Source organism: Alternaria arbusti, assembly GCF_024043155.1.
Source record: "Alternaria arbusti strain BMP 1465 chromosome Unknown scaffold_4, whole genome shotgun sequence".
NCBI lineage: Eukaryota > Fungi > Ascomycota > Dothideomycetes > Pleosporales > Pleosporaceae > Alternaria > Alternaria arbusti.
In genome coordinates, this window is record NW_026249944.1 from 1,734,766 (window position 1) to 1,762,491 (window position 27,726).

The 27,726-nt window shown below is 52.8% G+C and overlaps 8 protein-coding genes across 8 annotated transcripts; 7 read left to right on the plus strand and 1 right to left on the minus strand.

Annotated features, from left to right (window-relative positions):
• Nucleotide 1: 1 nt before the first annotated feature.
• On the plus strand, nucleotides 2-3,079 carry J4E86_004238 (uncharacterized protein; the record flags this gene model as incomplete). The annotated part of the gene is made up of 3 exons (XM_051444782.1): nucleotides 2-44; nucleotides 94-500; nucleotides 551-3,079. The coding sequence occupies 3 exons, from the start codon at nucleotides 2-4 to the stop codon at nucleotides 3,077-3,079; spliced, it is 2,979 nt and encodes a 992-aa protein (XP_051304407.1).
• A 2,925-nt stretch (nucleotides 3,080-6,004) lies between these two features.
• Nucleotides 6,005-7,993, plus strand: ATP2 (atp2, beta subunit of the F1 sector of mitochondrial F1F0 ATP synthase; the record flags this gene model as incomplete). The annotated part of the gene is made up of 8 exons (XM_051444783.1): nucleotides 6,005-6,015; nucleotides 6,082-6,247; nucleotides 6,358-6,444; nucleotides 6,498-6,857; nucleotides 6,907-7,116; nucleotides 7,169-7,235; nucleotides 7,292-7,864; nucleotides 7,914-7,993. 8 exons carry the CDS (start codon nucleotides 6,005-6,007, stop codon nucleotides 7,991-7,993), a joined length of 1,554 nt encoding a protein of 517 aa, XP_051304408.1.
• Nucleotides 7,994-9,918: 1,925 nt separating this feature from the next.
• On the minus strand, nucleotides 9,919-10,710 carry CYA4 (Cytochrome c oxidase polypeptide 5, mitochondrial; the record flags this gene model as incomplete). The annotated part of the gene is made up of 3 exons (XM_051444784.1): nucleotides 9,919-10,017; nucleotides 10,068-10,264; nucleotides 10,443-10,710. The coding sequence occupies 3 exons, from the start codon at nucleotides 10,708-10,710 to the stop codon at nucleotides 9,919-9,921; spliced, it is 564 nt and encodes a 187-aa protein (XP_051304409.1).
• Nucleotides 10,711-12,708: 1,998 nt separating this feature from the next.
• On the plus strand, nucleotides 12,709-13,946 carry J4E86_004241 (uncharacterized protein; the record flags this gene model as incomplete). Its single annotated transcript, XM_051444785.1, has 4 exons — nucleotides 12,709-12,720; nucleotides 12,779-12,892; nucleotides 13,007-13,691; nucleotides 13,744-13,946. 4 exons carry the CDS (start codon nucleotides 12,709-12,711, stop codon nucleotides 13,944-13,946), a joined length of 1,014 nt encoding a protein of 337 aa, XP_051304410.1.
• Nucleotides 13,947-15,553: 1,607 nt separating this feature from the next.
• J4E86_004242 (uncharacterized protein) lies at nucleotides 15,554-18,422 on the plus strand (the record flags this gene model as incomplete). Its single annotated transcript, XM_051444786.1, has 8 exons — nucleotides 15,554-16,166; nucleotides 16,214-17,243; nucleotides 17,291-17,402; nucleotides 17,453-17,545; nucleotides 17,595-17,686; nucleotides 17,735-17,814; nucleotides 17,873-17,988; nucleotides 18,036-18,422. 8 exons carry the CDS (start codon nucleotides 15,554-15,556, stop codon nucleotides 18,420-18,422), a joined length of 2,523 nt encoding a protein of 840 aa, XP_051304411.1.
• A 1,414-nt stretch (nucleotides 18,423-19,836) lies between these two features.
• On the plus strand, nucleotides 19,837-21,076 carry J4E86_004243 (uncharacterized protein; the record flags this gene model as incomplete). The annotated part of the gene is made up of 3 exons (XM_051444787.1): nucleotides 19,837-20,172; nucleotides 20,222-20,866; nucleotides 20,975-21,076. The coding sequence occupies 3 exons, from the start codon at nucleotides 19,837-19,839 to the stop codon at nucleotides 21,074-21,076; spliced, it is 1,083 nt and encodes a 360-aa protein (XP_051304412.1).
• Nucleotides 21,077-22,393: 1,317 nt separating this feature from the next.
• On the plus strand, nucleotides 22,394-23,706 carry J4E86_004244 (uncharacterized protein; the record flags this gene model as incomplete). Its single annotated transcript, XM_051444788.1, has 2 exons — nucleotides 22,394-23,184; nucleotides 23,238-23,706. The coding sequence occupies 2 exons, from the start codon at nucleotides 22,394-22,396 to the stop codon at nucleotides 23,704-23,706; spliced, it is 1,260 nt and encodes a 419-aa protein (XP_051304413.1).
• A 1,322-nt stretch (nucleotides 23,707-25,028) lies between these two features.
• On the plus strand, nucleotides 25,029-27,512 carry J4E86_004245 (uncharacterized protein; the record flags this gene model as incomplete). The annotated part of the gene is made up of 3 exons (XM_051444789.1): nucleotides 25,029-25,835; nucleotides 25,898-27,065; nucleotides 27,115-27,512. The coding sequence occupies 3 exons, from the start codon at nucleotides 25,029-25,031 to the stop codon at nucleotides 27,510-27,512; spliced, it is 2,373 nt and encodes a 790-aa protein (XP_051304414.1).
• Between the last annotated feature and the right edge of the window lie 214 nt (nucleotides 27,513-27,726).

Here is a 27,726-nt window from a genome sequence, read left to right on the forward strand (position 1 = left end):
TATGCGCATACGCTCAGGTGATGCGTCGTCTCAGTCTGCAGTCCGTAGGCTGGCGTCGCCCTCCACGCCTCCCAGTCTCCCGACCGCGCATAGCCCTACGATGGGCGAGTACGCTGGAGAGAAAGTCAAGAGCTGAGGGAATCAAGGTCGAATCGCTCACTGCGAAATGGCAACCCCATTGGGACCAGCTATCTGCCCAATGGCACGACCTACGGAAGTCCGATAGGGGAGACGCATATGTGCTGCCCATGTTCCCATACCCCTCGGGCACCCTCCATCTAGGCCACCTGCGGGTATACACGATATCCGATGTTCTCTCCAGATACAAGCACATGCAGGGCTACAAGGTCCTACATCCCATAGGCTGGGATGCGTTTGGTCTACCGGCTGAGAACGCGGCCATCGAGCGAGGGGTACACCCGGAGAAGTGGACGCTACAAAACATCGAGACTATGAAGAGTCAGATAAAGGAAATGGGTGGACGCTGGGACTGGGACGCTGTATGGAAAACGCTCAATATGTTCAAGCATGGGCTGATCTCTGTATCTAGGAAATACGAACGTGCGATCCCCATTTCTACAAACACACCCAGCGCATCTTCCTCATGCTCCATGAGCGCGGCCTAGCCTACCAAGCCAAATCTCTCGTGAACTACGATCCCGTCGATAAAACCGTCCTCGCAAACGAACAAGTAGATGCCAATGGCTGCTCCTGGCGCTCCGGTGCAAAGGTCGAGAAGGTGATGCTGAAGCAATGGTTTCTAAAGATCAAGGAGTTCCAGGAACCCTTGCTAAAGGATCTGGACGCTCTTGCACGAGACGGCAGGTGGCCTGAGAAGGTTCTTGCCATGCAGAGGAACTGGATTGGCAAGTCTGAAGGCGCGCAACTTTGGTTCGATATCGTCTCGACCGATAGTGAAATGCGCTTTGAGCCCGTCGATGTCTTTACTACCAGAGCTGACACGCTTTTTGGAGTACAGTATATCGCTCTTTCTTTGCGTCACCCAATCGTTCAGCAGTTAGCCATCGAGGATGCAGAGCTCCGCGCCTTCATGGAGCGAGCAGCAGAGCTCCCCCCAGACACCAAGGAGGGTTTCAAGCTGCGGAAGATTGTAGCGCGCAATCCCCTCGCCCACATACAAGGCTCCACAGGACCCTCTGTACCTATATACGTGGCTCCATACGTTTTGGACGACTATGGCTCTGGCGCTGTAATGGGTGTACCAGGTCACGACACTCGAGACCACGCGTTCTGGCGAAAGAACGTCGGTGATGAGCCAGTCAGAGTCGTCGTATCTGCCAAGAAGGGCTCACTACCTTTGCCGCTTGTACCGCGCAGTGGTGACGACGTACCTATGACTGAAAAAGGCTTCGTTGCTGCAGACATAGATCGTTTCGGGGGCATGACCTCAAAGCAAGCCGCGAATGCGGTTGTACAAGCGATTCTCGATACTGGAAAGCCGGCTGAAAAGAAAGCAAACTGGCGACTCCGTGATTGGCTGATAAGTCGGCAGCGCTATTGGGGTGCACCTATTCCAATCATCCACTGCAAATCTTGTGGTGCTGTTCCTGTGCCTGAGGAAGACCTTCCGGTCGAGCTACCGAACCTGCCCGACAGCTTCTTCGAGGGCCGCAAAGGTAACCCGTTAGCAGAAGATGAGAACTGGAAGAAGACCTCTTGTCCGAAGTGCGGCTCGGCTGCTGAGCGCGAGACTGATACTATGGATACCTTCATGGACTCGTCGTGGTACTTCTTCAGGTTCCTAGATCCGAAGAACGAGCACGCCTTGGTCGACCCGACAAAAACCAATACTGGCATGCCAGTGGACCTCTATGTCGGCGGCGTAGAACACGCGATTCTTCATCTTTTATACGCGCGCTTCATCTCCAAGTTTCTGGCAACCACTCCAACATGGCCAAAGGGTTATCTAACGAATGGTGAGCCTTTCACGCGTCTCATCACGCAAGGTATGGTGCACGGAGAGACATTTACAGACCCCAAAAATGGTCGTTTCCTGCGCCCCGATGAAGTCGACTTGACCAATCCCTCCAAGCCCATGATCAAGGCCAGTGGAGTTACTCCGAACGTCAGCTTCGAGAAGATGTCGAAGAGCAAGTACAATGGTGTGGATCCAGGTGCCACGATTGCCAAGTATGGCGCAGACGCCACGCGCACGCATATGCTCTTCCAAGCACCTGTCAGTGATGTGCTTGAGTGGGATGAGAAAAAGATCACTGGCGTACAACGATGGTTACATCGAGTCGTCAAGCTGTCAACCGCACCATGGATACCGGATGATGTGATAGAGACGTTCATTACACCCACACAGGTTGACAGTAAACTCCTCAGTATCCTACAAGATGCTTCGACAAGCGGCGAATCTAAGAACGCCACACGCGAAACCTTGGTGTCCACCCTCAAACCAGATGAAGCTCAGCTTTGGATCAAGACACAGGAAACCATCGCCAGCGTCACAGAATCGTACTCGCAGACATATTCTCTCAACACCATCGTCAGCGATCTAATGACACTGACAAACACTATCTGGGACACGCCGCATGCGTCTCCCATCACACCAATTCTCAAATGGTACTCCATGGCCCACCTCGTTCGCATGCTCGCCCCAATTGCTCCTGGTGTCGCTGAGGAAGCCTGGCATCAACTGAACACATGCACTGCGACTCAGACGAACGACTACAGCATCTCAACAGTCTTCGCGACAGGCTTCCCAACCGCAGACCTCGCCATCATACCGCTCCTCACCACAACGCGCAAATGCGTAGTCCAGATCGACGGCAAACGCAAGTTCGACGTGGATATCCAAAAACTCCCCGATTCGGTCAATCCCAAAGACAGTCAAGCTGTAACCAAGTTCGTGCTTGGTGAGTTGGTACAGACTCCAGAAGGGAGGGAGTGGTTCGATAGACAGACAGGAAAGATATGGAAGTTGAGTGCGACGGATGAAGAGAGTGAGGAGTTTGGTGTCGTTCCTGTGGGATGGAAGGTCATTGCTGTTAATGGTGGTGCATTGTGTAATTTTGTTGGGCCGAAGAAGCCTAAGGTGGAGAAGGGTAGATGAACATGTGTATAAATACAATCTCAAATCTCTTCAAATTGCCGCTTATGAAGGATCCTGTTGTCTGTAAGCTGTGGTTCTTCACGCAGGTTGCCGAATACAAAGGAACACATTACACTATGCTGTTCTTCATCGTCTAACTTACTGATTACAAAAGTATCTGTTCTCTTCAAGCTCTTGTTGACGTCCTGGGTAGCTGAATACGTGATCTTGCGTCCAGTGAGTCTACCATCGGGGCAAATCGCGGATACCTCCAGGCATGGCTTTTGATTAGTACCGCGCAACAAGACGCGACGATGTATGCTGCAGTCAAAACTTAATGGTGTGTTGTTCTTGCACCGTCTGATGATGTGCGCGCGCTCTCACCGCAGTGCTATGGCAACGAGCGTTTGCGCGTTTGCTCTCACTACGCGCTCCACCACAACACAACAGCGCGAGTTCAGATCTGTACAGAACTCAATTTGAAGTTCTATATATTGTAATTAATTCAGCTAATTCTCATATAGCAAAGACCTGCGAGCTCTACTTGGGTGATTAGCGTTTGTACGTCATGAAAATGTCGGGTATCTCATCGAAGTATTGTTATATTTTTGCCCATGGGTCGAGTCCAGCTCGAGACTAAAGTTTTTGCCGTGCGGAGTTGTCTTTTTTTGCTGGTAGCGGTCGCGGTCGTCGGGGCTTAGCCGTGTATCTGTAGGTGAAGGTGAAAGTGAAGGTGACTCAAAGATGGCCTATTGATCCCGATCAGTGTCAAGCCTTGTACTGCCTAATCAAGAATTGATAAAATCCGATGAATACTCTATGCTTCTTGCTGTGTCTGTCGCTACCGTGCGCTGCGTGGTATATATAAGCTTCTTCTAAGTTATTCCCCGTATCTTCCCTTTCATCGCCAAATGTGAGCGATGTGGATCTAGATACCGCCAGGGTAACGGCTGCTAAGGGTGCGACTTGTATATATTGGGGTTATACGGTAACTATTGCGAATTCGCGAACTCTTCGAGGACAACCCAATACACCCCATCAATGTCATTGTAGGCTAATCTGGTTGATAGTCGCCGCCGTGCTGCCCTACCACCCGACTGACACCGCGCAACCATCCGACACCTCGCCCGATCCCATACCGCACTCCAGGTTCTTCGCTTGACTACCAGAGCAGAACAAGTAACGAACCCTTTGCGCAAAAGAATAGAGAGGGGAGGAGAGGGAAAGAGAAGAAGGAAACTGGCATCTCGCCACGCGCAAAGGGTTGGCCTCTCGCCAGCACAATCAAGCCATCTCGCCGTGTGCAAAGTTGGATCACTTGCGATCGGTGAAGGAGGGCGTCTTGCTTCACTTTTCGTCATCGTCGTCGTCTTCTTCAACCATCGCTGCCGACTTCCTCTTGCGATTGACAGGGCCCTTCAGTTGCCTGATCTTCGGTGCCGCCATGTCTTGACGGGCCCGCAACCTAGCCTGGTGCATGTTGCGGAGATACTCCTCCACTTTGACCATTGACCCTCTGCTCTTCTCGGTGCATCTGACATCAGTGATTCGATGTCGTCAAGTACACTCATCGGGCTTCGGTAGATGTTCCTTGGTCTTCCCATCGTGCTTTCGCTTCGGCGTCTCATGGTCTGACCTTGACGAAGGTAGCCTTCGTGCGACCGGAAGACGAACATGTATTTCGCTATCAGAATGAAAAGTGTAGAAGAAGAGCACTTACAATCTATGAAGCCTAGTATTTCGAAATCCTACCCAACGCGCAAAATCTACTTTGAAGTATACGTTGTGTGTTACGGTCACAACGTTGTAAGACAGGATGTGATGTAGACGCCCAGGGTATGTGTCCAGAACACGGGAAGTATTCAGCTTCTCTGTCTACAAATCGACTGCGACCTTCTTTCCGCTGGTGCTCTCGTATCAGGTGCTCCAAAGACCCGCATCTCGACGTAATTGTGGCGGTTACAATATTATGCGTTGCAGTATACATTGGCGTCTTGAGTGGGCTACATTTTCTGACAGTGGAGCCTGGAGGTACTCACAGTCAAAACCACCGAATTTGCGGTAACTCCTCGTACTGGTTTGGAGACTACGATCTGAGGGATGTATATTTGAGATCATGGTTGTTGATCTCGAGAATTGGCGATCTGAGAGGGAAGACGATGGCAAAGGTAAGCGTGCCGCAGAAAGATAGGGACCTCGATGACTAGATGAAATCTGTTGAGAACTTCATCGTCCCTATTGGTATGCCGTTCTGTGATGAGCTCTTGGCCTAGCGATGATGATTCGGACTTGCCAGTAGCAGGATTGGCGATCCTGTTTATTCGAGAGAGCCTGATTGTTTAATCGTGGTGTTGATTTTGGAAGTTGTAAGTCACTCGTCCGCGACAGGTTGTCACTATGGGAACTAATATTGACTGTGTGAGTCAACGGTTGCGAGCATGTATCCCGATGTGCATCCTCGTTTTTATCCCCAACCACGGAATGGTCGTCGAAGTCGGCCTTAGTTCGTAGCCTGGATTATAATATGCTGTACGCATGGGTCGATACGGCCTTCCACGCACACCATGATTTGACCTATTGTACCACCGTTTCGCTTCGTGGGGTGTGATCTCTAAGCGGCCGCTGAAGACGGTTGTTCAATCGGAGCGAATCGGAAGGCGGTTGTACGTCGTGGCGCCGACCAAGAAGGCATGCATGTAGAGGTAAGTTGCGATGCTCGGAGGGTAAGAGCGATTGCAATCGAAGTGTAAGAATAGAATCGCAACGTGCTTTGGAGATTGTGGGAAAATCGATCCTGGGGTTGTCTCGTTGCCGGATGCTAACCGCGTGGGCACTAGCCGCGCACGGATCTTTTGGCACGCCGCCTTCCTTTCGAGCTGTGAGAAGCTCTTTCCTCATCAACCCACCCTCTCTCCACTCACCAATCCGTCTACCACATATCTCACAATGCTGAAGAGGTAAGCCAAACGCCCAATGAGTTCAATTGACGATGAATTGAGATGGACTGACGCCTATTTCGACAGTGGGATCCAGCAGGCGCTCCGCGCTTCCATGCGCAGGCCGGCCATCCGCCGCAGCGCATTTTCGCCCATGAAGAAGAGCTTCGCCCCAGCTATGTCCACACGCTTCGCCAGCACCGATGCTACAAAGGATGGCAAGATTCACCAGGTTATCGGCGCTATCGTAGACGTAAAGGCCGCCAGCTTTCTTTAAAAAAGTTTTCTGGTCGATGGTGGTGGAGTTTTGACTTCGCCATCAGCGATCGCATCCACACAACAGCCGCTGACAACCAATTGCAGGTCAAGTTCGACACCGAGCAGCTCCCTGCTATTCTCAACGCTGTCACAACCCAGAACGGTGACCAGAAGCTGATCCTCGAAGTCGCTGTAAGGACGCCAAGAACCGAAGAAGTGGGAATAGCATCACTGATTCAGCACAGCAACATTTGGGTGAGAACGTTGTCCGATGCATTGCCATGGACGGTACCGAGGGTCTCGTCCGAGGTTCCAAGGCCACCGACACCGGTGCTCCCATCAAGATCCCCGTTGGTCACGGTACCCTTGGTCGTATCATGAACGTCACTGGTGACCCCATCGACGAGCGTGGTCCCATCAAGGCCACCAAGTACGCCCCCATCCACGCCGACCCCCCGGAGTTCACCGAGCAGTCCACCTCCGCCGAGGTCCTCGTCACCGGTATCAAGGTTGTCGACCTGTTGGCCCCTTACGCTCGTGGTGGAAAGATTGGTCTCTTCGGAGGTGCCGGTGTCGGAAAGACTGTGTTCATTCAGGAGTTGATCGTAAGGACACGGAATGCATGCAGGCTGAGCATCAGCTAACGATGGGCAGAACAACATCGCCAAGGCCCACGGTGGTTTCTCTGTCTTCACTGGTGTCGGTGAGCGTACCCGTGAGGGTAACGATCTGTACCACGAGATGCAGGAGACTTCCGTCATTCAGCTTGACGGTGACTCCAAGGTCGCCCTTGTCTTCGGTCAGATGAACGAGCCCCCGGGTGCCCGTGCCCGTGTCGCCCTTACTGGTCTTACCGTTGCTGAGGTAAGTTCTTGAGTAACCACATGTACTCACGGCTGCTAATAAATTGGATCAGTACTTCCGTGATGAAGAGGGTCAGGATGTGTTGCTCTTTATCGACAACATTTTCAGATTCACACAAGGTTCGTCGTCGCCGCTCGTCACGCATGTGTGTGGAACATTCACTGACTTTTTCCAGCCGGTTCTGAGGTGTCTGCTCTTCTCGGTCGTATCCCCTCTGCCGTCGGTTACCAGCCCACCCTCGCCATCGACATGGGTGTCATGCAGGAGCGTATTACCACCACCACCAAGGGATCCATCACCTCTGTCCAGGCCGTCTACGTGCCCGCTGATGATTTGACTGACCCTGCCCCCGCCACCACCTTCGCCCATTTGGACGCCACCACTGTCTTGTCCCGTGGTATCTCCGAGTTGGGTATCTACCCCGCCGTCGACCCTCTTGACTCCAAGTCCCGTATGTTGGACCCCCGTGTCATCGGTCAGGACCACTACGACACCGCCACCCGCGTTCAGCAGATTCTCCAGGAGTACAAGTCCCTCCAGGATATCATTGCCATTCTCGGTATGGACGAGTTGTCGGAAGCCGACAAGCTTACCGTCGAGCGTGCCCGTAAGATCCAGCGTTTCCTGAGCCAGCCTTTCGCTGTCGCCCAGGTCTTCACTGGTATTGAGGGCAAGCTTGTCGACCTCAAGGACACCATCCGCTCATTCAAGGCTATCTTGACTGGTGAGGGTGACGACCTTCCCGAGGGTGAGTTTACCACAAATCCGTTTTCACAGCGTTTGACTGACATTTCTAGGTGCTTTCTACATGGTCGGTGACTTCGAGTCAGCCCGCGCCAAGGGAGAGAAGATTCTTGCCGAGCTCGAGAAGTCATAGACGGACTTTCGTGGTGGGTGAAGAGTCGGCCAAAGTGTCTAGGGCAAATCGCTGGTAGTCTCACTTTGTACAAAAGATATACCTCCGAAACTGTGGGACTTTAGCGGGTGTCATGATGCGTGGCTTTCTGTAGCTTATCTTGCATGAAGAGACCGCTTTTTCTTGTTCGAAATATCTCTATTCTGATGTGCACGTGATTCTGCTGACGAGCAAATAGTCAGTAGTCTCTCAGCATGCTTCTCACCGGATTAGTTCCATACCAAATTGACTGGGCCTCAGATTGAGAAGGCATTCTCTCATCTTCCAGACTTCATAAAGGGTGTTGCTAGGCCGTGCCATTGGCTACAACTCGTTCGGGCTCCTCCCAGGACGGGTTGCAGGCTGGAAGGAAGCAGTAGGCAAGATATTAAGATGCCGAAGTTGTAGACCAGATGGTAGGATACATATACACCAGAGGGCTCTATAGTAAAACTCAACAGGTACCCTGCAGTCTACATTGGTGTTAAAAACGAAACTTGGTAACTTCCTGATGCAGTGTAGACTACTGAGTGATTTACCCCTGCCGTCCACTGTAAGAATGAGCCCATGGTTTGCTTGACTAGGCTCGAGATGACAGAGAGCATACTGCAGGTAGCTGCCGGTAATAGTGCATTGTGAGACCAGCGATGGAAAACGTGAGGTCAGCTGCAGGCTCGAAATGTGCAAAAAGCTCGAGTTTCTAATATCACGAATAGTATACTACGTAAATGAGAACCGGAACACAGGTATTTGATATCTCTCATGGACCGTAGGCCTGAAATGACATGCCGGTTAGTAGTCCTGTTCGCACGCATCCATGGATGCACCTGCCTCACGCAACGAAGGAAGCGAACAGGTGCCGCGCAGCCTACATCGATGTAAAGATCAGAGTTATAAGTACTTTCAAGGTGATGTATACACCTAGGCGGCTTGAGCTTGGTATGTGTTCGATATCTTGCTTGAATAGGGTGCACCAGTAATTCTCGCAATGGACAGACGTTGCAGTCCATCTTTGCTAGGATGAAGCCGTGGGAAACTGAAGTCAGTGTTCACTCATGACTTGCAACCATACACGCGAGAGCCATGAGCTTATAAGCAAGCTTGTGACTTCAAAGTAAGCACGGCCGCGGTCTTTACACTTCTTCAACAAGCATGCTATTACAAAGCTGGCATATCTCGTTGCTGTGCGACAAGGACTACCTCGGCCGCGGATGCGGGTATGTGCGTCTTTCACAGCTGCTGTCAGCCGTCTAAGACATCGTTTTCGTAACATAATATCTAACTGCATGCTGCAATTCATGACTATGATCAGCATAGCAGTCACCTGATGATGGGTGAAGATGAATCGTGCATTGCAATACACATCGCAGATTGCGAAAGGACTATTTAATATCGAACAAAGATGATAGGAATGTTCCAACCTCACCAACGAAGATACGTTAGGCAATGAACCCTTTATATCGCTGTTGTGTGGATGTAATTGCTAATAGCGAACTTAAAACCCTATAAGCATTAACTAGAAAACTTATTTAAAGAAATTAGGCAAGACTTACGTTAACATAATTTTAACCTCTTTAGTTATCTGCACACGCCTTTGATTAACAGTCACGCAACTACACAGATAACATCTGACGTGACGAGGGTAGAGCGCTTTGATTTGAGAGTTGCGTAAGTCATACAAAGTGCGTCTTGCACATGATCGAAGTGGGGAACCGTCAGGTAAACGCGAAAAGCCTCTAGATTTCTGTACAATGAGGACTATTATGACAATGGCCGATCGGCAGCCGTTCGTAATGCTTTCGATCTTGTTGTATGTGACACAGACAGTACCAAACGGAAAGTTGACACAAGGAAAATGTGGTATCGGTATTGGCATGGTGATTGCTGTGACGCTTCTATTCGAATCTTTACTCATCGTTGAGCTTCTCCCTGGCAGGCAGGTCCTTCTCGGACTTGCTCTGAACCAACATTCCCTTGTAACCGGTGATGGGCTCGCTGCCTTGCGACTGTGCTGTGTTAGTGCTGACGCGAATGTGCGAGCGTGGAAGTGGCATACCTTGAGGTACTCCTCACTGGCCTCTTGCCATTCCTTTGTCATGGTGCGAGGCCGGATGGGGCTGGCGAACATGCGCGTGAAGGCGAAGACGGCGAAGGCACCCATGATGACGGCAGAGGAGAGGAGGAAGACGTTGCGGCCCTCATCCGGGGGCGGGGGTCGGCGGGGACCGTGGGGACCAAAGGCAATGTAGTAGGCTGCATGCAAAGGGTGTTGTCAGCGCGGTGTTCGTATCGATAATTTCTCGGCACGTCGCGATAACTCGCGTTAAGCGCACCAGATGCCGCGGGCTAGCTCGGGTACCTCGATCAAAACACAAGATACGTCATACGAGCTGTCGCAGTACCCAGATGCGCGGAATGGGATTGTACGTACCAGCCTTCTTCTCCTGCATGGTCAACTCTTTCCAGTCGGTCTTCATGCGGTCCCTAAGCGTCATCCACAGATCGGCCTGCTCCTGTGGAGGCATGTCCTCCCATCGCTTCTCGATGTTGGCGAGGGTCGGGTTGGAGATGGCGTGGGCCTGGCGGGATTGCTGGATCTGGCAGGCTACGGGGGCAGCTCTGGGGAGAGCAGTGCGGGTCGCGGTCGATGACATGGCGGCAGCCGAGCTTGAGGCCCGGGCAATGGACGAGCGCAGCATGGCGGCGGGTGGAGTGGAGAGTGTCGAAAAATAGAAAACAAAGGGAGAAGCTTCCCGTCGAGGGAACTACAGCTGCCAATGGATCGTGGTGGTGATGGAGTCGATGGTGGGCCAGAAGAGCTGTCTTGCAAAATGTGGTTGCGGGAGGAACGCCAAGGTGGTGGAACGATCAATCTTCTGTGGCCCGAGCGCCCTCGTCGTCCTAACGCTGAACCTCTCATTGGCCGGGACAACCGTCTATCTCGGCATCTGAGAGCCTCATCCCACCCTGAGCTGAGGTTGCCATGTTTCCGATATACGCCATGGTGAGAGGGAGGCCACGTAGAGTGAAGGTGGATGTTGCCGTCCGTTCGAGCAGCTTTCCAAGGTTAGCAGTTCTCTATCAGGGCCCAGTCGCGACATTGACATCAGAGATTTGACCGAGGAACCTTTGGCGGCACTGGAAGTCTACAATAGCATCGCGATTGTGACCTCAGTTCAGCTACGACTGGTCATATGGATACGCCGAATGGGTGCGCTTTCGCCCTGCGTGAGCTGCTTGGTCGGCAGAGACCCCTGGATTTGGCTAGATAAGGCACCATAATGTCGCAACAAACAAGACAAGATAGTATGTGTATGCTAAATCGACTATATCGAGAGGCTTTTGCTGGTCTATATATCTCACATGCGTTGCATTGTTCCTCTTTCTGGGTACCCGAGTGAGCATGGAATGTTCAACTTGGAACAAAACAATCGCAAATTCCCTCAAGCGCGGGGTAGATCAGTGCTGCGAGAGTCTACAACGTATAGATGCTAACCTATCATAAATGTCCTTCAAACGTTTGTAAGCAATTAGACATCTCTGACAGGATGACATTGAATTCTGCGTGTTCAGACGCGCTCTACCTAGGTAATTCCAAGGTGTCTTCCCGTCCCGTGATCGGAGGCTCGGCACCGGCGCACAACATACGCGTCGGGGCGGGACTCGCTTGCATCGTCATCTGAACTCCGAGCTCGAGCTCAAGCTCAAGCTGTAGCTGTAGCTCCAGGTCTCCTTGCCACAGCACCCATATGCAGGTACCTGTGCTCCTGGTATAATCGCCGTAGCATCTGGCGATCATGTGGCGGGCCAGAGCTGCTACAAATAACATGTCTGTCCATCATAGTGCCACGGTGCCGGCCGCGGATACCCACGCCTCATCTCGAACCATACTCGACTTTGCCTGGCGGAGAGAATCTCGGTGGTGACACAAAACACTCGCCTCCCCACGAACCGGTGATCGCATCAGACTCTGCTGCGCGCTTTGGTTTATCACATCGAATGACCAAAAGATCCTGCCCACGAGAGCGACAACGGCTGACGCCCGCGCAGAGCTGTTTTAATCACTAGTCTGTGCTCTCGCTGATTACGAGATGCACGTATACCTCTTTCGTAAGAGCATTGATAGAATCGTGTCCTGCGTGGCGTGCCGGGCCTGAATGGCCGACCAGCCGCCTGCGGTACATACTGCAGTATGCGAGGCTGCAAGTTCGGTATCACCAGAGCGCTTGGCGTCACGAATGCGTCTGGAGATAGTTACGGATGCCTCGGTCAGGGTACTCTCAGCATAGTCTGCCCGAGCTGCCCGCCTTGCTCTCCGGTGCAGTCCGCGGCCTCGAATGATGGCGATATCGCCCCCGAGGCTGAATGCAAATGCGCTTGGCTTGACAAGCAGGTAGCCGGCCGGAAGTGTGGGAGGCGCAGGTGGTGTAATTGGGGGCCCAGGCTGCGCTGCATATCGGATTACAGAAAAAGAACTAAAACTTGTGACGTCCTCAAGCTGGTCGCTATTTAGCTTGCCCCTCCCTCACCTGGGCACCCCACCTTAGCCCAGACCCAACAAAACACTGCGCCCGACACAAAACTCTGTCTCTCACCACTTCTACATCAGCTTATACCCTATAAAAGAGTGAGCTCAGCGTAATTGCCTCGCTTCCTCTTCAACTCTCTAACTTTCTCAGCACTACACTCAGTTCATCATGGTTGTCAAGGTAAGCTCCTTCCACTACCCCGCTGCGACAGGAGGCAGTCACTAACACGTCCGCGCAGGTTGGTATCAACGGCTTCGGTCGCATTGGCCGTATCGTCTTCCGCAATGCTATCGAGCACAACGACGTCGACATTGTCGCCGTGAACGACCCCTTCATCGAGCCTCACTACGCTGTAAGCATCCCCGCGCAAACACAAACCCATAATAGCCCACCCATCTTTGCACATTGGCTTTTGCGATGCCACGGAGCGGTTCCACGACTACAGGACGCAAGCTAACACACGCAGGCCTACATGCTCAAGTATGACAGCACACACGGCCAGTTCAAGGGCGAGATCAAGGTCGACGGCAACAACCTGACCGTCAACGGCAAGACCATCCGCTTCCACATGGAGAAGGACCCCGCCAACATCCCATGGAGCGAGACCGGCGCCTACTACGTCGTCGAGTCCACCGGTGTCTTCACCACCACCGAGAAGGCCAAGGCCCACTTGAAGGGTGGAGCCAAGAAGGTTGTCATCTCCGCTCCCTCCGCTGATGCCCCCATGTTCGTCATGGGCGTCAACCACGAGACTTACAAGTCTGACATCGAGGTGCTCTCCAACGCCTCTTGCACAACCAACTGCCTTGCTCCCCTGGCCAAGGTTGTCCACGACAAGTTCACCATCATTGAGGGTCTCATGACCACCATCCACTCCTACACTGCCACCCAGAAGGTCGTTGACGGCCCCTCCGCTAAGGACTGGCGTGGTGGCCGTACCGCTGCCCAGAACATCATTCCCAGCAGCACTGGTGCCGCCAAGGCTGTCGGCAAGGTCATTCCTGAGCTCAACGGCAAGCTCACTGGTATGGCCATGCGTGTTCCCACTGCCAACGTCTCGGTTGTCGACTTGACTGTCCGCATCGAGAAGGCTGCGTCCTACGACGAGATCAAGCAGGCCATCAAGGAGGCTGCTGACGGCCCCCTCAACGGTAAGCTTCTACTTTCCCATGCCATTCAGATGCATATTCTGACACTACACAGGCATTCTCGGCTACACCGAGGACGACATTGTCTCCACTGACCTGAACGGTGACAACCGCTCTTCCATCTTCGACGCCAAGGCTGGTATCTCCCTGAACAAGAACTTCGTCAAGCTCGTCTCCTGGTACGACAACGAGTGGGGTTACTCCCGCCGTGTCCTTGACCTCCTGGTCTACATTGCCAAGGTTGATGGCAATGCTTAGGAGTCAGGACAGAGCCAGGCAACACCTAAACTCTGATTTCACTTCTTCAGCACCGACTCAATGGAGCGGGCTACCTTTGGCTAGGCGCGGACAACGCGGGGATGAAAATATGGTCTGAACATGAACGCGTTATGCTAGACATGAATCAATGAATAATAATCACCACAATAATGCTCGCCTGTATCCCGTGAACATGAAGTGACAACAAGGCTCCCCTCGCCCGTCTGCATGGTAGTGGAGCTGCCCCTGTCGTTGCATTTTCTAGCGCTCCTTTGCGAGCTAGTTCCCGAGGTACGACTCTCACACGAATGTATACTTGCACGCGGATCCCCTTCTCCCGCTTAGTTCCCGGCTGCTCGTTTACGTCCCGTAATCTGGCGAAAGACTTTGCGGGGAAGAACGGGGTGTTCTAGGTGGCTTCCGTGATGCGGCAGTTTTAGGCATGTGGATGGCTAGTATCGGCTTTGGGCTTCTGTATGGCTATGCTGAGGAGCTGTCCTGAGAATATCAGTAACCTTAAAGCATGCCCTCCCCGGAAGTGTCATCTCTCAGTAGTGAATGTTCACACTCGTGTGTCGTCGTATCATGACATCCCGAGGTCCTATACTGGGACATAGGGAGAGTACTTGGCCTCGGTCTGCGGGTTGCCGAGATGCCATGTCGGAAGCGGATGATGAAGCTACCTATTTCGTACACGGCTGAACCACATAACCTACTTCAATGCTGCTCATGCTTGCCGCTGCCATAACTTTGAGGAAGATGAGGTCGCCAGGTTGAGCACTGAAGGCATGCGGCGAGAGACTGCGCTAAATAACTTGGCGCTGCTTAGTCATGTGACGGATCTTGGCCGCGTAGGGAACTTGCATTGCAACGCTCCACTTTATCCCCTACTTTGAAGCCCAGCATCAGCTATCACGAGATTCAGAAAGCTATAGACTGCTTTTACGCTACACAAGATTGCTGGAGCCCCAGTCTCACGTTGTTCAGCAGCTGATGTAGGTGACCTCTGTCGCGATTTACGATCTGCCTTCCACATAACGCGACGAACAACATATAGTCAGTGCAAAACGACCTTTACTTACCCAACTACAGATCAGCACAACTCCGTGAAAAAAGTATCGCAAAGAAACAACACTTGGCGCTCTCACCCTGCAGCATCCACTAGAGCGCGATCTACTCTCATCTTCTGGAACCAATCCTCCACCAATACGTTTAGCTCCAGTACAGCTAGCTCAATGCGGTAGCGATATCGCCAGTAAGTACCTTTCTATTCACCACTCCCGAAATTCATCCCAAAGCAGCTCTTACAGTTAGCTCCGCATCAACAACATGTTCTCATACCAGAGGTTGACCCTCGAAGCGCTTTCTCTTCAGCATCTTTGTTTTTTAGCATGCTTGGGATCACATTTCCATCTACCCAAATCGGCTTCAGATTAGAAGCATGGTTTTCTTCATTCGCTCAGCACACCATGCTGAAGTCATGCGGTCGGGTGTTTAAAGTCATACGACCAGCGCGTCTGATAGTGTTGTCGCTAATGGATTTATAGCTGCAAGCCCGCGACCGCAAAGCGAGGCGTACCATGCCCGCTTTACCCTACGAAATAGTCATGGCAGACGAAGACTATGCCATGGGAGATGACTCCATCATCAATTCGACGGAGCCAAATGGGGACCATGTACTGGACACCGTGAACCCGTCTGAAGTTTTTGCGAACATCAAAGGGCCACCATTATCTAAAAGAGAGCAACTCCCCTTTCACAGCCCATCGAAGAACCCCTCATTTCTGCAACCTAGTACTACGCAGAGCCAGGCTGGATCACATCGAACGACAAAGTCACCGAGTGGCTGGTCGGATAAGATGAGCATGTCGCGCCCTACTCCTGTTAGGCGATCAAGTCCGCAAGTTCGCATACCCCCAAAACCGAGATCATCGATTCTTCCATATGCGACGAACAAAACAGGCCTCGTCTACGACTCTCGTATGCGCTTTCACGCCGAGCTGCCTGACATGGATCTCATTGATGATATCCATCCCGAGGATCCGCGTCGTATTCACTCCATCTATGAAGAGATTAGGCAAGCTGGTCTACTGGCGACCAGTGATTTAGACGAAGACCAAGAAGACAAGTGCTGGAGGATCATGACGCGCTTCGCTACGAGACCAGAAATCCTTCTGATACACACGGAAGAGCATTACGCATTCGTAGAGTCATTGCAGGGTAGGTTTATGATAACATTAACAGAACTCGACTAACTTTGCTATTAGACATGACTGTGGAAGATCTGAAAATGGAGGCCTCCGCTCGCGACTCAATTTACTTCAACCATGCGACCTACGAATGCGCCAAGCTCGCAGCTGGAGGAGCCATCGAGGCCTGCAAAGCGGTAGTACAAGGAATCGTGCGCAACGCAATCGCCATCATTCGTCCTCCCGGGCATCATGCCGAAACAGATCAGGCTTCGGGATTCTGCATCTTCAACAACGTTCCGATAGCTACCCGGGTCTGTCAGAATGCATATCCGGAAACTTGCCGTAAGGTCTTGATCTTGGACTGGGATGTTCACCACGGTAATGGCGTCCAGCATGCCTTTTACGAGGATCCAAACGTACTCTACATATCGCTGCATGTTTACAAAGACGGAAACTTCTACCCCAACTTGAAGGACGGTAATCTTGACTATTGCGGCAAAGGTCCTGGCGAAGGGAAGAATGTGAATATCCCTTGGGCGGAACACGGCATGGGCGACTCAGAATATCTCTACGCTTTCCAGGAAATTGTCATGCCCATTGCTACTGAGTTTGATCCGGATCTTGTCATAGTTTCGGCCGGTTTCGATGCAGCCGAAGGAGACCTGCTGGGCGGTTGTTTCGTCACACCAGCGTGTTACGGTCACATGACACATATGCTTATGCGACTAGCAAAGGGGAAAATCGTGGTGTGCCTCGAAGGCGGTTACAATCTTAGATCAATAGCGCGCTCGGCGCTAGCCGTGACGAGGGTACTCATGTTGGAGCCGCCGGATCGCCTGAACGAGGATCTTCCAGCCCCAAAGGATAGTGCGGTTTACGTCATAGAGAACGTGAAACGCCAGCACTCCAAGTACTGGAAGTCCCTCTACCCTAAACACCTGGACAAAACCGACCCTGGCTACAAAGATACATATCGATTGCACGAAATCATCCGCGAATGGCAGAGTCAGCGGCTGTCATCAGAACACTCCATGGTTCCTCTTCCTCCACTCCAAATCAACAAGGCCGGCTTATCCCAGACGTTTGAACATAATATTATTGCAACGTAAGTTCATTCTCCTCATAGTCCTCGCAGATCCTGACTTAGTATAGACCAAAGTTCATGGACCGGTATCCTCTCCTCGTGATTTTTCACGACCCGCCGAGCTTCCAAGACCACACCGATCCGGTGACTGGTAAGAGAGAACTGCACAACACATGGCTTGTGAGTACGGCTGCAGTCTCGCACTGTGTAATCGCTGACTTTGGATGAAGACTGATGTTACGAAGAGGTATATTGACTGGGCCATCAGCAATGACTTTCAAGTCATTGATGTCAATATTCCGAGAGTCGTTGCAGTGGAAGACGTGAGCTTTCGCGATGCTTTTGCCAAGACAGCTTGCTAATCACAGTCAGTCGATCATCGGCTACACAAGATCCGATGATTCCGCAGTCCGAGCGCAGCAAACCCGCGAGCTTGCAGCGTATCTGTGGGAGAACTATATTGAGTAAGTCTCTCAGAACGCGCTTTTGATCAATCGTTAACGTGTAAATAGACCAAACGAGGCGACGCAAGTGTTCTTCATGGGTATCGGCGATGCGTATCTTGGACTTGTTGATCTACTGAGCCACAACGGTAAGCATCCCAAGTCCTCTTGCAGCTTGCCTTCCCAGAACAGCAACTGACTTTACAGAAAACTGCACCGATCCGGATAGCCCAGTCGAGTGCTTAATCGGATTTGTGGGAGAAACAACTATTCAGTCCATCAAACGAGCAACGGACGACACCATTTCCAGCTGGTACTATTCCGTAAGTACGCTTGAAGACTACAACATGATACCAGCTAAGATTTGCAGCACTCTATGATCTTCGTGAAGAACAGCCACTTCGTCTGGAATCCAAGCCGTCAACGCAAGATGCGCAAGAAGCTTGGCAACCTTATCCAATCGCCCAAGGACAGTTTAGACGATATGCTCGAGCAGCATTTGGATGAAGTGCAAAGCCTACTTTTGGAAAAGAAGAGCGAGTTTGAAGAGATGAATGACATTTCCAGTCGTACTGACGAGGGGCCGCAGAACACGGTCGCAGGGCTGCGAAGCCCGCCCGTAGCGAGCGCATCACACACATCCAGGCGGTTTGAGCAAGAAGCCGCCTCAAATCTGTTAAAGAGCCCTAAGATGCCCCAAATGGGCTTGTTCAGTGCGAGCAGTCCACGGAGTCCCGTCAAAAGGCCACCCTTTTGAGCTACTTGAAGCTGGTCGAGAGATGGCGTGGCTTGCGGCATCCATCATATTCGTTGCATGGCCTGGCGTATCTGGCATACCTTTTTCGCTCTACGATGAAGCGATGTCTGATGTTTTATGTGTTGAGTACGCGCGCTGCATTTCTTCAATCGCAAATAATCAACATCTCCTAGAGGACAGCTGCGCCTCGATAATATGAGTACTCCGATGATGACAGTGATGTTGAACGAAAGTCTTATTGATAGCTTTGCTGATGCGATGCAATGCAAAACCTCGGTACTTTGAGCCGCTTCAAGATGGTCGGCTTGCGCCTCGCTTAGGTACGAGCCCTGGAGATGGCTAATCATGACGCCAGCCGTTATCCATCGAACCGGCCGAGCCCTACGCCTCACGACAGCCGCTCCGCGCTCGCATGATCCTCCACTCACCACAGCAATTACTCCGCACACGCATCGCAATCAGCATACTGCGCCCAAGCCATGCATGCGCCAAGCAGACGGGCCCGCTTTCATGGCCGGGTCGCTGACCAACGCTAAGCTCACTCGAGGCTGGCGGCTCAAACGCTCGATGCTCATTCCTTGACGACAACTCAGCTGTGCTCCACCACATGCCAGCTCGCGTACGAGAAGGATCTAGACGGCATGGCAGCTGCGAACAGCGCAAATCGATAACTAGATACGTGGAAAGAGTTGCTACGCGCTCTTGGCCAGCATCTCCAGATTCCTCAGAACGAGGTTGGAACGAGATTGTCAATACTGATGCACTCGGCGGCGCAGTCAAAGAGATGGTGGCACGGAAATAGGCCAAGCGGTGATGGGCCAGCATCAGCACTAGGTGCCGTTACACATATCCAACCTTCTATCGACTGTGCTTCTTATTCCCTGCTGACATGCTGATGGCACGCCCCGCTGGCGAATTTACAGGCATGTTGCTGCAATGGCTGTACGCCTCAGATGCGCCCGCACAAGGGCGCGCCTGCCAGATCGGCAACATTGAATGTACTGATTGGTTGCATAAGACGAACAAAGGCTGTGTATGATGGCAGATACAGGAAGGTGGCCTGTCGCTTGGTCCACTATCCGCAGTGCGGCTGTGGGGGCTGGAAACAGCGGTATCGAGTACTGGGCAAGATGGGTGGAAGAGTGACTTAAGGGTTGGGGGTCAGCCTGCTGGGTCACCTTTGCTCTGTTTCCTTCTTTGAGCCTTTATGCTGCCTGCTACACTGCTAGCATTGCATTCATATTTTTCCGACAATCAGAAAGCCGAGTGGACTAAGAGATCACGGGCTTTGTGCTGGAGGCTGGTCTTACTATTGTGCTTATCTACTCGCCACACGACCATCGCAATGAGACGCTCGTGGACCGCAAGGCTAGCAGTGGCCATCGCGACCAGCCAACTCTACCTTTCGTCTACTATGGCGCAAGATGTCTCACAGACAGCATCCAACAGTATACAACCTTCATCGGCGACACCTACGACCTCGGAAGCACTAGAATCGTCAACTGCAACACCGACATCGTCGGGCGAAGCGACAATCCACTCAGTCAAAGCTGGCGCCGGAGGCTTCAAATTTACACCGCAAGAACTTCACAATGTCTCCGTGGGCGACATCGTCCAATGGGAGTTTTATCCACCGGATCATTCGGTCGCGAGAGCTGAGTTTGGATCAGCATGCGTACCGTATGAGTATACGGGAAAAGACAAAGTAGGGTTCTGGTCTGAGACCCAATGGGTGAACAACACGAATGAGGTTGGTCCTTTGATGCACACGCGGGCAAGTTATGCTGACACTCTCGCAGCTCACATACTTCAATGTTACGATCAACTCGACAGAACCCATCTTCTTCTATTGTGCAGCACCGAACTCGTGTCTGGGCGAGCATATGGTCGGAGTCATCAACCCGAACTCTACGCAAACACTGGCATCGCAAGTCCAAGCGGCTGCAGCAGCAGACTTTCAGCTAGCGCCTGGCGAACCAGTTCCTGGTGAGGCAACATCGACGCTGTCTAATGCTCCTACGTCAACGGGAGCACCGCCACCACCTAATGGGGGAGGTCATGGTGGCGGTCATAGCCTGTCCACTGGTGCCATCGTTGGCATAGTAATTGGTGGCGTGGCTTTCCTGGCAATCTGTGCCGCTCTCTTCTTCTTCGTAGGCCGATCCAAGTCGTTGAAGGAGGTTATAAAACAGCGAGACGGTACGAATACCCACGATCCACACATGAGCCAACAGTACGGTCGCTCGGACTACGGTCATGGAGGACTCTCATCGTCAGGGTTTCAATCACCAGCTCCTGGCTATGCTACCCCACCGCCAGGACACTACCCAGACTATGGCTTCAACTCGCCCCCAGGATACGGTCAGCACAACGTAGGAGAGCAGTACCCGTCTGGTTGGACCAGCCCTGGGCCCCAACACGGCCATATGAGTATGATGAGCAATGTCAGTGGGTTGTCGCAGCAACAGTAAGTACCACTCATCTGAAAGATGGCTGGCCTAGACATGCACGCTAACTATGTTTGTAGGATCGACCAACTAAAGCATGCACAGATGAACGGGCAACCTGCCGTAGCAGAGTTGCACAGTCCGCCGCTGGAGCAACAGTCTTTCTCGGCAGAGTTGGACGCATCTGGGCGCAATAAGCCAAAATGATGAGCGATATGTATTTGAATTATCATCTTTAGCTCGTATGCAATGTTCGTCCGATACCATTTGAATAGTGCAATGCCCAAATGGGACTCGTGCAGACAGCGTGATAAAGCATGAAAAATCTTTAGCGCCGTTGTAGAAGCTGGATCATACGATGCAGGCTCTCGAATAGAGAATACAGAAGACATCTATAGTGCAAGCTTATCGATAACGTGAAGTGTAGTCACGCCTTTGTTGTACGTCCGACTCTTGCAACGCGGAAGGATACACAAGTAATACACGAACCAACTCGAGACTAGATCTGCTCTCGGAACTCACGGCAGGAAAAAGATCGGTCGAGCTGACGATAAACCGTACAGCAACGAGACCATCACGTACTGCATCTGCAATTGCCACACGATACCATTTCGGGCCTATTGTGTAAAACCCTGCCAAGCGGCCCTCGTCTCGTCGAGTGATGTTGTGGCATTGTAAAACGTGGGCCGGCAACCAGCGGCTAGCGACATTGTGGTACCAGAGTTTATCGCAGGTAGATAGCAGAGGGTCCGCGGGTTAGGTAACTTTGAGGTTGGAGTTGGACGCGTCGTGCATGGTGGGTACTCGAGCGGGAATAATTGTCAGTTGATCGGTCGTCTTGTGGGTGAACTCTGCCAGGCGTTGAATGCTTTGTGCGATGATGGCTGGAACATGCATGTTTTTTTGTCGAAGTGACATCACGCTCATCGTGTAGTCAGGCTTGTATAATTTGAAGACTGGCGCAGTTTCGCAAGAGCAAAAATCTACACACTATCTGAGCTAGTGCAAGCGGAAGCTAGCGATCGGTTGTCGTCCTCTGGAAATTTTGATTAGAGGATGTTCCCTCCATGTCTAGGGCTTAATGGCTGTTCATTGGCGGTCAGGCGCTCCGCACAGCGATGACGAGCATGTTGGCACGCAGGGCCGATGCGCCTACACGCAACCAGCCAGGAAATGCGGTGAGAATTACTAAAGGGTGCGCAGGACAGGAAGAAGCAGCCATGGGATGGTTTGCCGATGTTCAAGAGGGTGCAAGGTTTGCCCGGCAGCCTACAGAAATCCCCGGACGTCACACGTGGTGTGGGCGCTGCCTGCTATCGTCAGAACGCCAGCCAAGACTCGCTCAAGGAAGAGCGGCCGCCCTACGCACTCGACGCCAGATGAAGCCTCGCCGATGGTTCCTCCCTTCCCCACGTTCCTGCCAACAGTTCCGTGACCGTCCTCAGGCCTGACTATGATTTGCACCGCGGTTGCCCGATCTTGCCATCTTCCTCCACCCTAGGACCCCCAGCCCGGCACAACGACATGATCACTTCCTCACCCACAATCTCGCAACCGCCCTCGCCGAACACGACCTTCCACACGCCCAGCCACCGCCCGTACCATGCCTCGCGACGCACATCGGCTTCCTCCAGCGCCCACTCGCCCCGCTTTGCCGTGACCACGGTAGCCTCACGGCGATTCGACGCGCCGCCCACCCCAAAGCCCGCCTTCTCGGCGCCCTCGCCAGTCCCGACGTTTGCGCCCTCGCCCCAGAGCCGCAAGAGAGGATACGTCGACTCGGGCACCCAGTACTCGCCGTCTGGGTTTCCCCCGACTTACCGGCCGCAGCCCAGCAACCGCACCAGTGCCGATATCGCTCTCGATTCCTCCACACTCGACCAGGGCCGGGACCAGAAAACGGCCGACCAGACGTCTTCCAGCGCTCCTGCCACTGTGCCTACACAGCGGGGGGATACCTCCGCCGCGCCTGTCGTCACGGAGCCCCCCGAGCCCCAAGTGCGGGTGAGTCCGCAGCCCATCGCGCCCGCGAACAATGTGCAACCTCAGGGTCGCCGCATGTCGCACGAGAGCACGCATGCGGAAGTAGAGCCAGCCGGGGTGCAGAAAGAGCAAAGCACTGTCTTGCAGGTTCCTGCCTCGCCAGCCAAGCGAGCGAGGCCCGAGGAGCCAGGCGTCAAGGTCATGCCTCTTCAATATGAGACGTGCGATGTCAAAGACCTCGGTGTGCTCATCTCTGACATGCTCATGGAGTTGGTGCGGCTCAACGACGGTTATCCGCTGCGCGACGGCACACTTACACGATTCCACTCCAGGTGCGTCCGTCCAAGACTGACTGAAGCAGTGTTCGCTGACATTGATTCTCCAGAGCCCCGCCGGGCATTTCAGTACGAGACTATCTCTCCCGCCTCATAGTGCACGCTACACTGTCTCCGCCTATTCTCCTCTCCATGGTCTTCTACGTCGACAAGCTGTGCGCCATGTACCCCGCCTTCACAATCAGCAGCCTCACCGTGCATCGATTCCTCATAACTGCTGCGACAGTCGCGGCTAAAGGCCTTAGCGACAGCTTTTGGACCAACAGCCTATATGCAAGGGTCGGCGGCGTCAGTGTCCGTGAATTGGCATTACTCGAGCTAGAGTTTCTGCGGAGGCTCGAATGGCGCATTGTCCCAAAGCCGGAAGTACTCGTAGATTACTACAAAGGTCTGGTCGATCGTGGCGCAGGATACGTTATAGAGAAGGAACCGGAATCAGGACCGACGGCGAGCTCAAACTACATAACCACGCCTACGGGATCAGCGACAGGAATACACACCAATCAATCAGGCACATAATGACGGAAACTCTTGAGCGCTGAGCAGCATTATGCCACGATATCAAGCCAGCTCATGAAACGCTCCCAAATGCCGTTAGCGTCTCTACCTCGACAGCTTCGGTCGCAATCATGAATTCGCGAAGACGACGTTGTGGGTTATCTTATCTGTTCCTAATGTCAAGCCAAACCGTGGCCGCCCTTGTATGGAAGGCTGGGAACACGGCTGGTTGGATGTTGATGAGCTGGCGAACATGACTCGGCAGGAGCTATCACCCACAGCCTCTCCTCCAACGGGGAATCTCATCGAGCTGCCGGAGGCACATCACTACATCATCTCAGGCTCGTGCCATCAGCGAGCACGCTCATAGGCATCTTTTCGATGCCACCAGCACGGTCCGTCACAGCGACGCATCTCGTAGCTATCAAAAGCCCAAGGCATGCTTCAGAGCAACGGAACAACTAGGGATGAAGCAGAATATTGCCCTCGTGTGAACGCTTGTTTAGTAGACGACGAGCACAAGATGCACGAAGCGAGTGAGAAAGTTGAATAGCAAGTATTACTTGAAAAGTACCAGCAAAATTAAATCATCAACCCCTTCCAAAATGCATGCCACTATCTCGTTAATGGTGTTCTGGTAGACGCACCACGGTCAAGCCGCTAAGAGCATGCATCGTGAGTAACGTGGACGAGTAGAATGCGGTGCTAGCATACCCCAGTCGTAAGACGCACGGGTGCCGCAGAGTGAGGCTAACACTCCACCCCTATGGCGTAGCTCTTCGTGCTATCGCGCTCCTTTGCTGCGACGACGGAGGTTCCTGCAAATGCCACGGCGCAAGGAGAGCCGAAGCATGCTACACGCGACCTTGATCAACGATGTCGGCTTAGGTAGTGGTGACCCTGACCCAAGAGTTGAACATGACCTGACTTGAAACCCTCCGTCCTTCATTCTCCACCCCCACTACACTCTCCACGCGTCTGTCTTTACGAGGTCACATTAGAGCAATCGTGTGCCGGCGCTACCCCGAGCACCTCGCGATCCAGACGTGATCTCCACCCCGACCCGCGGCAGACGCGTCTTACTCCTCCGGCGGCGGCAGTAGCGCGACTATAGTACTATGAGGGTGAGTGTATATGTCACAAGAGCCCACGGACCCAATCGAGCGCTCTGTGTTCCTCGCCAGCTCTGGCTTTACTTCCCTGGCTTGTCTGAAACCTTCGCACGTGCTCAAGTTGCTCGTCGATAGTTCCGCCATGCTGCTTGATCACTCTGTAATTGACAACCCACTAACTGGCACCAGAGGTTCAGGTAATTCTCCGACACAGAGTGCTATGCGTAAGAGATGAACTCGGAATACACCCGCTGGGATGGTATCAAACACCAGTACGACAGTCCTTGGAGCGCGCCTCGCCCCGAGGCACCGCCAGCGCCGTCTGCCCTCCCGTACGCGTTCCCCGAGCCCTTCCCGCAACTCACAAATGGGTTCCAGCAACTGCAGGTGGGAAAGCACCCAAGAACGCGAACGTCGCCCGTAGTCACGCGCACACGCATAACCAGACACGGCTCCGAGCCAAACCCTACAAGACCGCTGTCTAGCGGAGGAGACGCCCACATGGTCCCTTACCAGGCCCTCGTCCCGCATCGTCGCTCCGAATCCTACTCCCAGCCCACCCCACTCGAGGACTTCCGCAAGTCAAGACGATGGCCGCCGAAAGGATACACGTCGGAGGATGCGCTGGAACCTGACCAGGCAGAGGAACTCATATGTGCCGGTGCGTCGTCGTTCAAGGGATATTGCGATGCGATAGCAAACGCACCAGCGGGCTACGATCGCTTCTATGCGGTCATGGAGGCTGAGCATCAGAGTCGAACGGACCGCGCATCTTTCCAGCAGGAGGCATACCGGGACATTTCGCTTAACATGACGGGTGCGTCTGATAGCCAGTTTCCGTGGTTGGCTCACGAGTACCCTTGCATGGCGTACGCGTTTGGCAAGAGTGCAGGAACCACAACTTTGAACAACTGGGTCAGCAAGTGGAGGACCAGTCAGCCCCCTACACAATTCGCGAGCGAGGTCAAGCCACGGAAGATCAGGCTCCTTCAGATTCTGGACCGGTTACAGACCCTTGAGAGCGGCCTCAATGAAGATGTCAGTCAACAGTCGTGCTCGGGGTGCTTTGGTTCGAATGATCCTAACTATTGGTTTCGCAGGATCCTGAGGACTTATATCGCTACCTATACGGTACACTGATCGAAGACCCGGAGCGATTTGACGAAGAACGTCGCCATGTTCGGATCGACCAGCAGATCACGGATCTCATCACAGTACTAAGCAACCCAAAATGGGTAGATTTCTCACACCCCAAGAACCAGGTTGTGGCGAAGTGGTTTGATTCTCCTGATCCGCAGAGGAAGCAAGACTTCTTCCACCAACTGCTACTATCAGTGGAACTCTACCTTCGAATACACTCCAAGCACCATACGGACAAGTCTAAGCGGAAGCTCATCCTCCAGCTCCCAGCCATCATCACATGGGACCTAGCAGTGGCTCAACGGTGGCTCGAGAATATGGAGATTACGAAGACGCGTACATCCTCCACCCAGAGCACTTTTAGCTTCGATCTGAGGAGCAAGAGCAGACAGATCGAAGCCTTAAGGCTCTTTGCTGCAACGCTCAAATGGCCAAACATGGATGAAGTTGAGTATGTCCTAGACGAGCAGGACCTGAAGGAGAAAGCGCTCGAGGACCGGTCCGCGGATGCCATGTCCTGGTTTTCCGGGATCATCTTGCCAGGTCGAACACTCCCGTGGCTCATCATGAACAGCTTGATAGATTGTGACCGAGACACCGGGGATGCTCTAAAGTATCTGACTCACGTGCACCCTGCATCCGGATTCCAATACCGAGCGAACACGTACTGGTCATCACAGTCTATTGTTGGCAAAGTACTAGGGGCTGCACGTGGGGTGAAACAAATTGCCGGCTGGATTGGACCATGCATCTACACCCCAGATCTCAAGCGGACAGAGTGCGTGAAGGTTAGACAGCACGAGTCCCCAGATCCCATGCTTGTTTCCATCGACGTAGAGTCTATGGATCAGCGCAGCAATCCTTTGGGTGCGCCAGACGACATGTATCCCGTGGACGACTACGAGGTTCCTATGCCAGACACCGAAGATGTCACAGACCTCATACGTATGGAGAAGCTGCGCTTCATCCCCGTTAAAGAGCGTCCAGAAGGAACCAGACATGCTGCTGGTCCTCCAATACTGTTCGATGCTGGCATTTCATTTGCATGTGGTGGTGAGAGCTGGGTGATGAAGCTGCGATACAATGTCGACTTCATCAATGCCTTCCCCTGCCACCAGGGCCCTCATGGTATGGATTATTCCTCAACGAAAGCTTGTCACATCCTAACACCCGTCAGTGCTTTTCTACGACTTTAGTTACAAAGCCATAAAGATCGACGACGGTCTCGTTGACATCCATGATTGGGGCACCCAGTCCGGTCGCATACCCCGTCCCACGTCGTCCAAATCCTCTCCTGGCAAGAAAGCGCTCGCACTCATGAACGAGAAGCAAAAGAGCGCGCACGAGCAAGTTACCAATGTACTCGTTATAGAAGCTTTGGGCGTAAGCGACAACGAGGTCTTTGCAAGAGCTTGGTGCGCACATCATGGACATAGTGCTATTGTGGCAAACATCAAGGAGACGTGCATGGCTTGTGCGATTCGGGAGGCGTATGCGGCATGTGTGGCCGTTGTCATACTTACCGAGGGGGGTGTCGTGAAGGAGAACGATACCGAGGTTTATGGATATGGATGAAGAGACGAATCTTCTGGGGGTTATGCATTTGCATCTTTCTGGGTCTGCTTCGGCACCCTTTTGTATTGATGGCTACACGATTCTCTTTTGTCTTGGCGGCGGGACGGTGGCATCGGGAGGGGATTTTTGGATGCGTGTCACGACTGTAACGGTACTCAGGGGAGTTTGGGTCATGATTATGTAACACGTTATGAATGTACGCATTTGCTCTGTT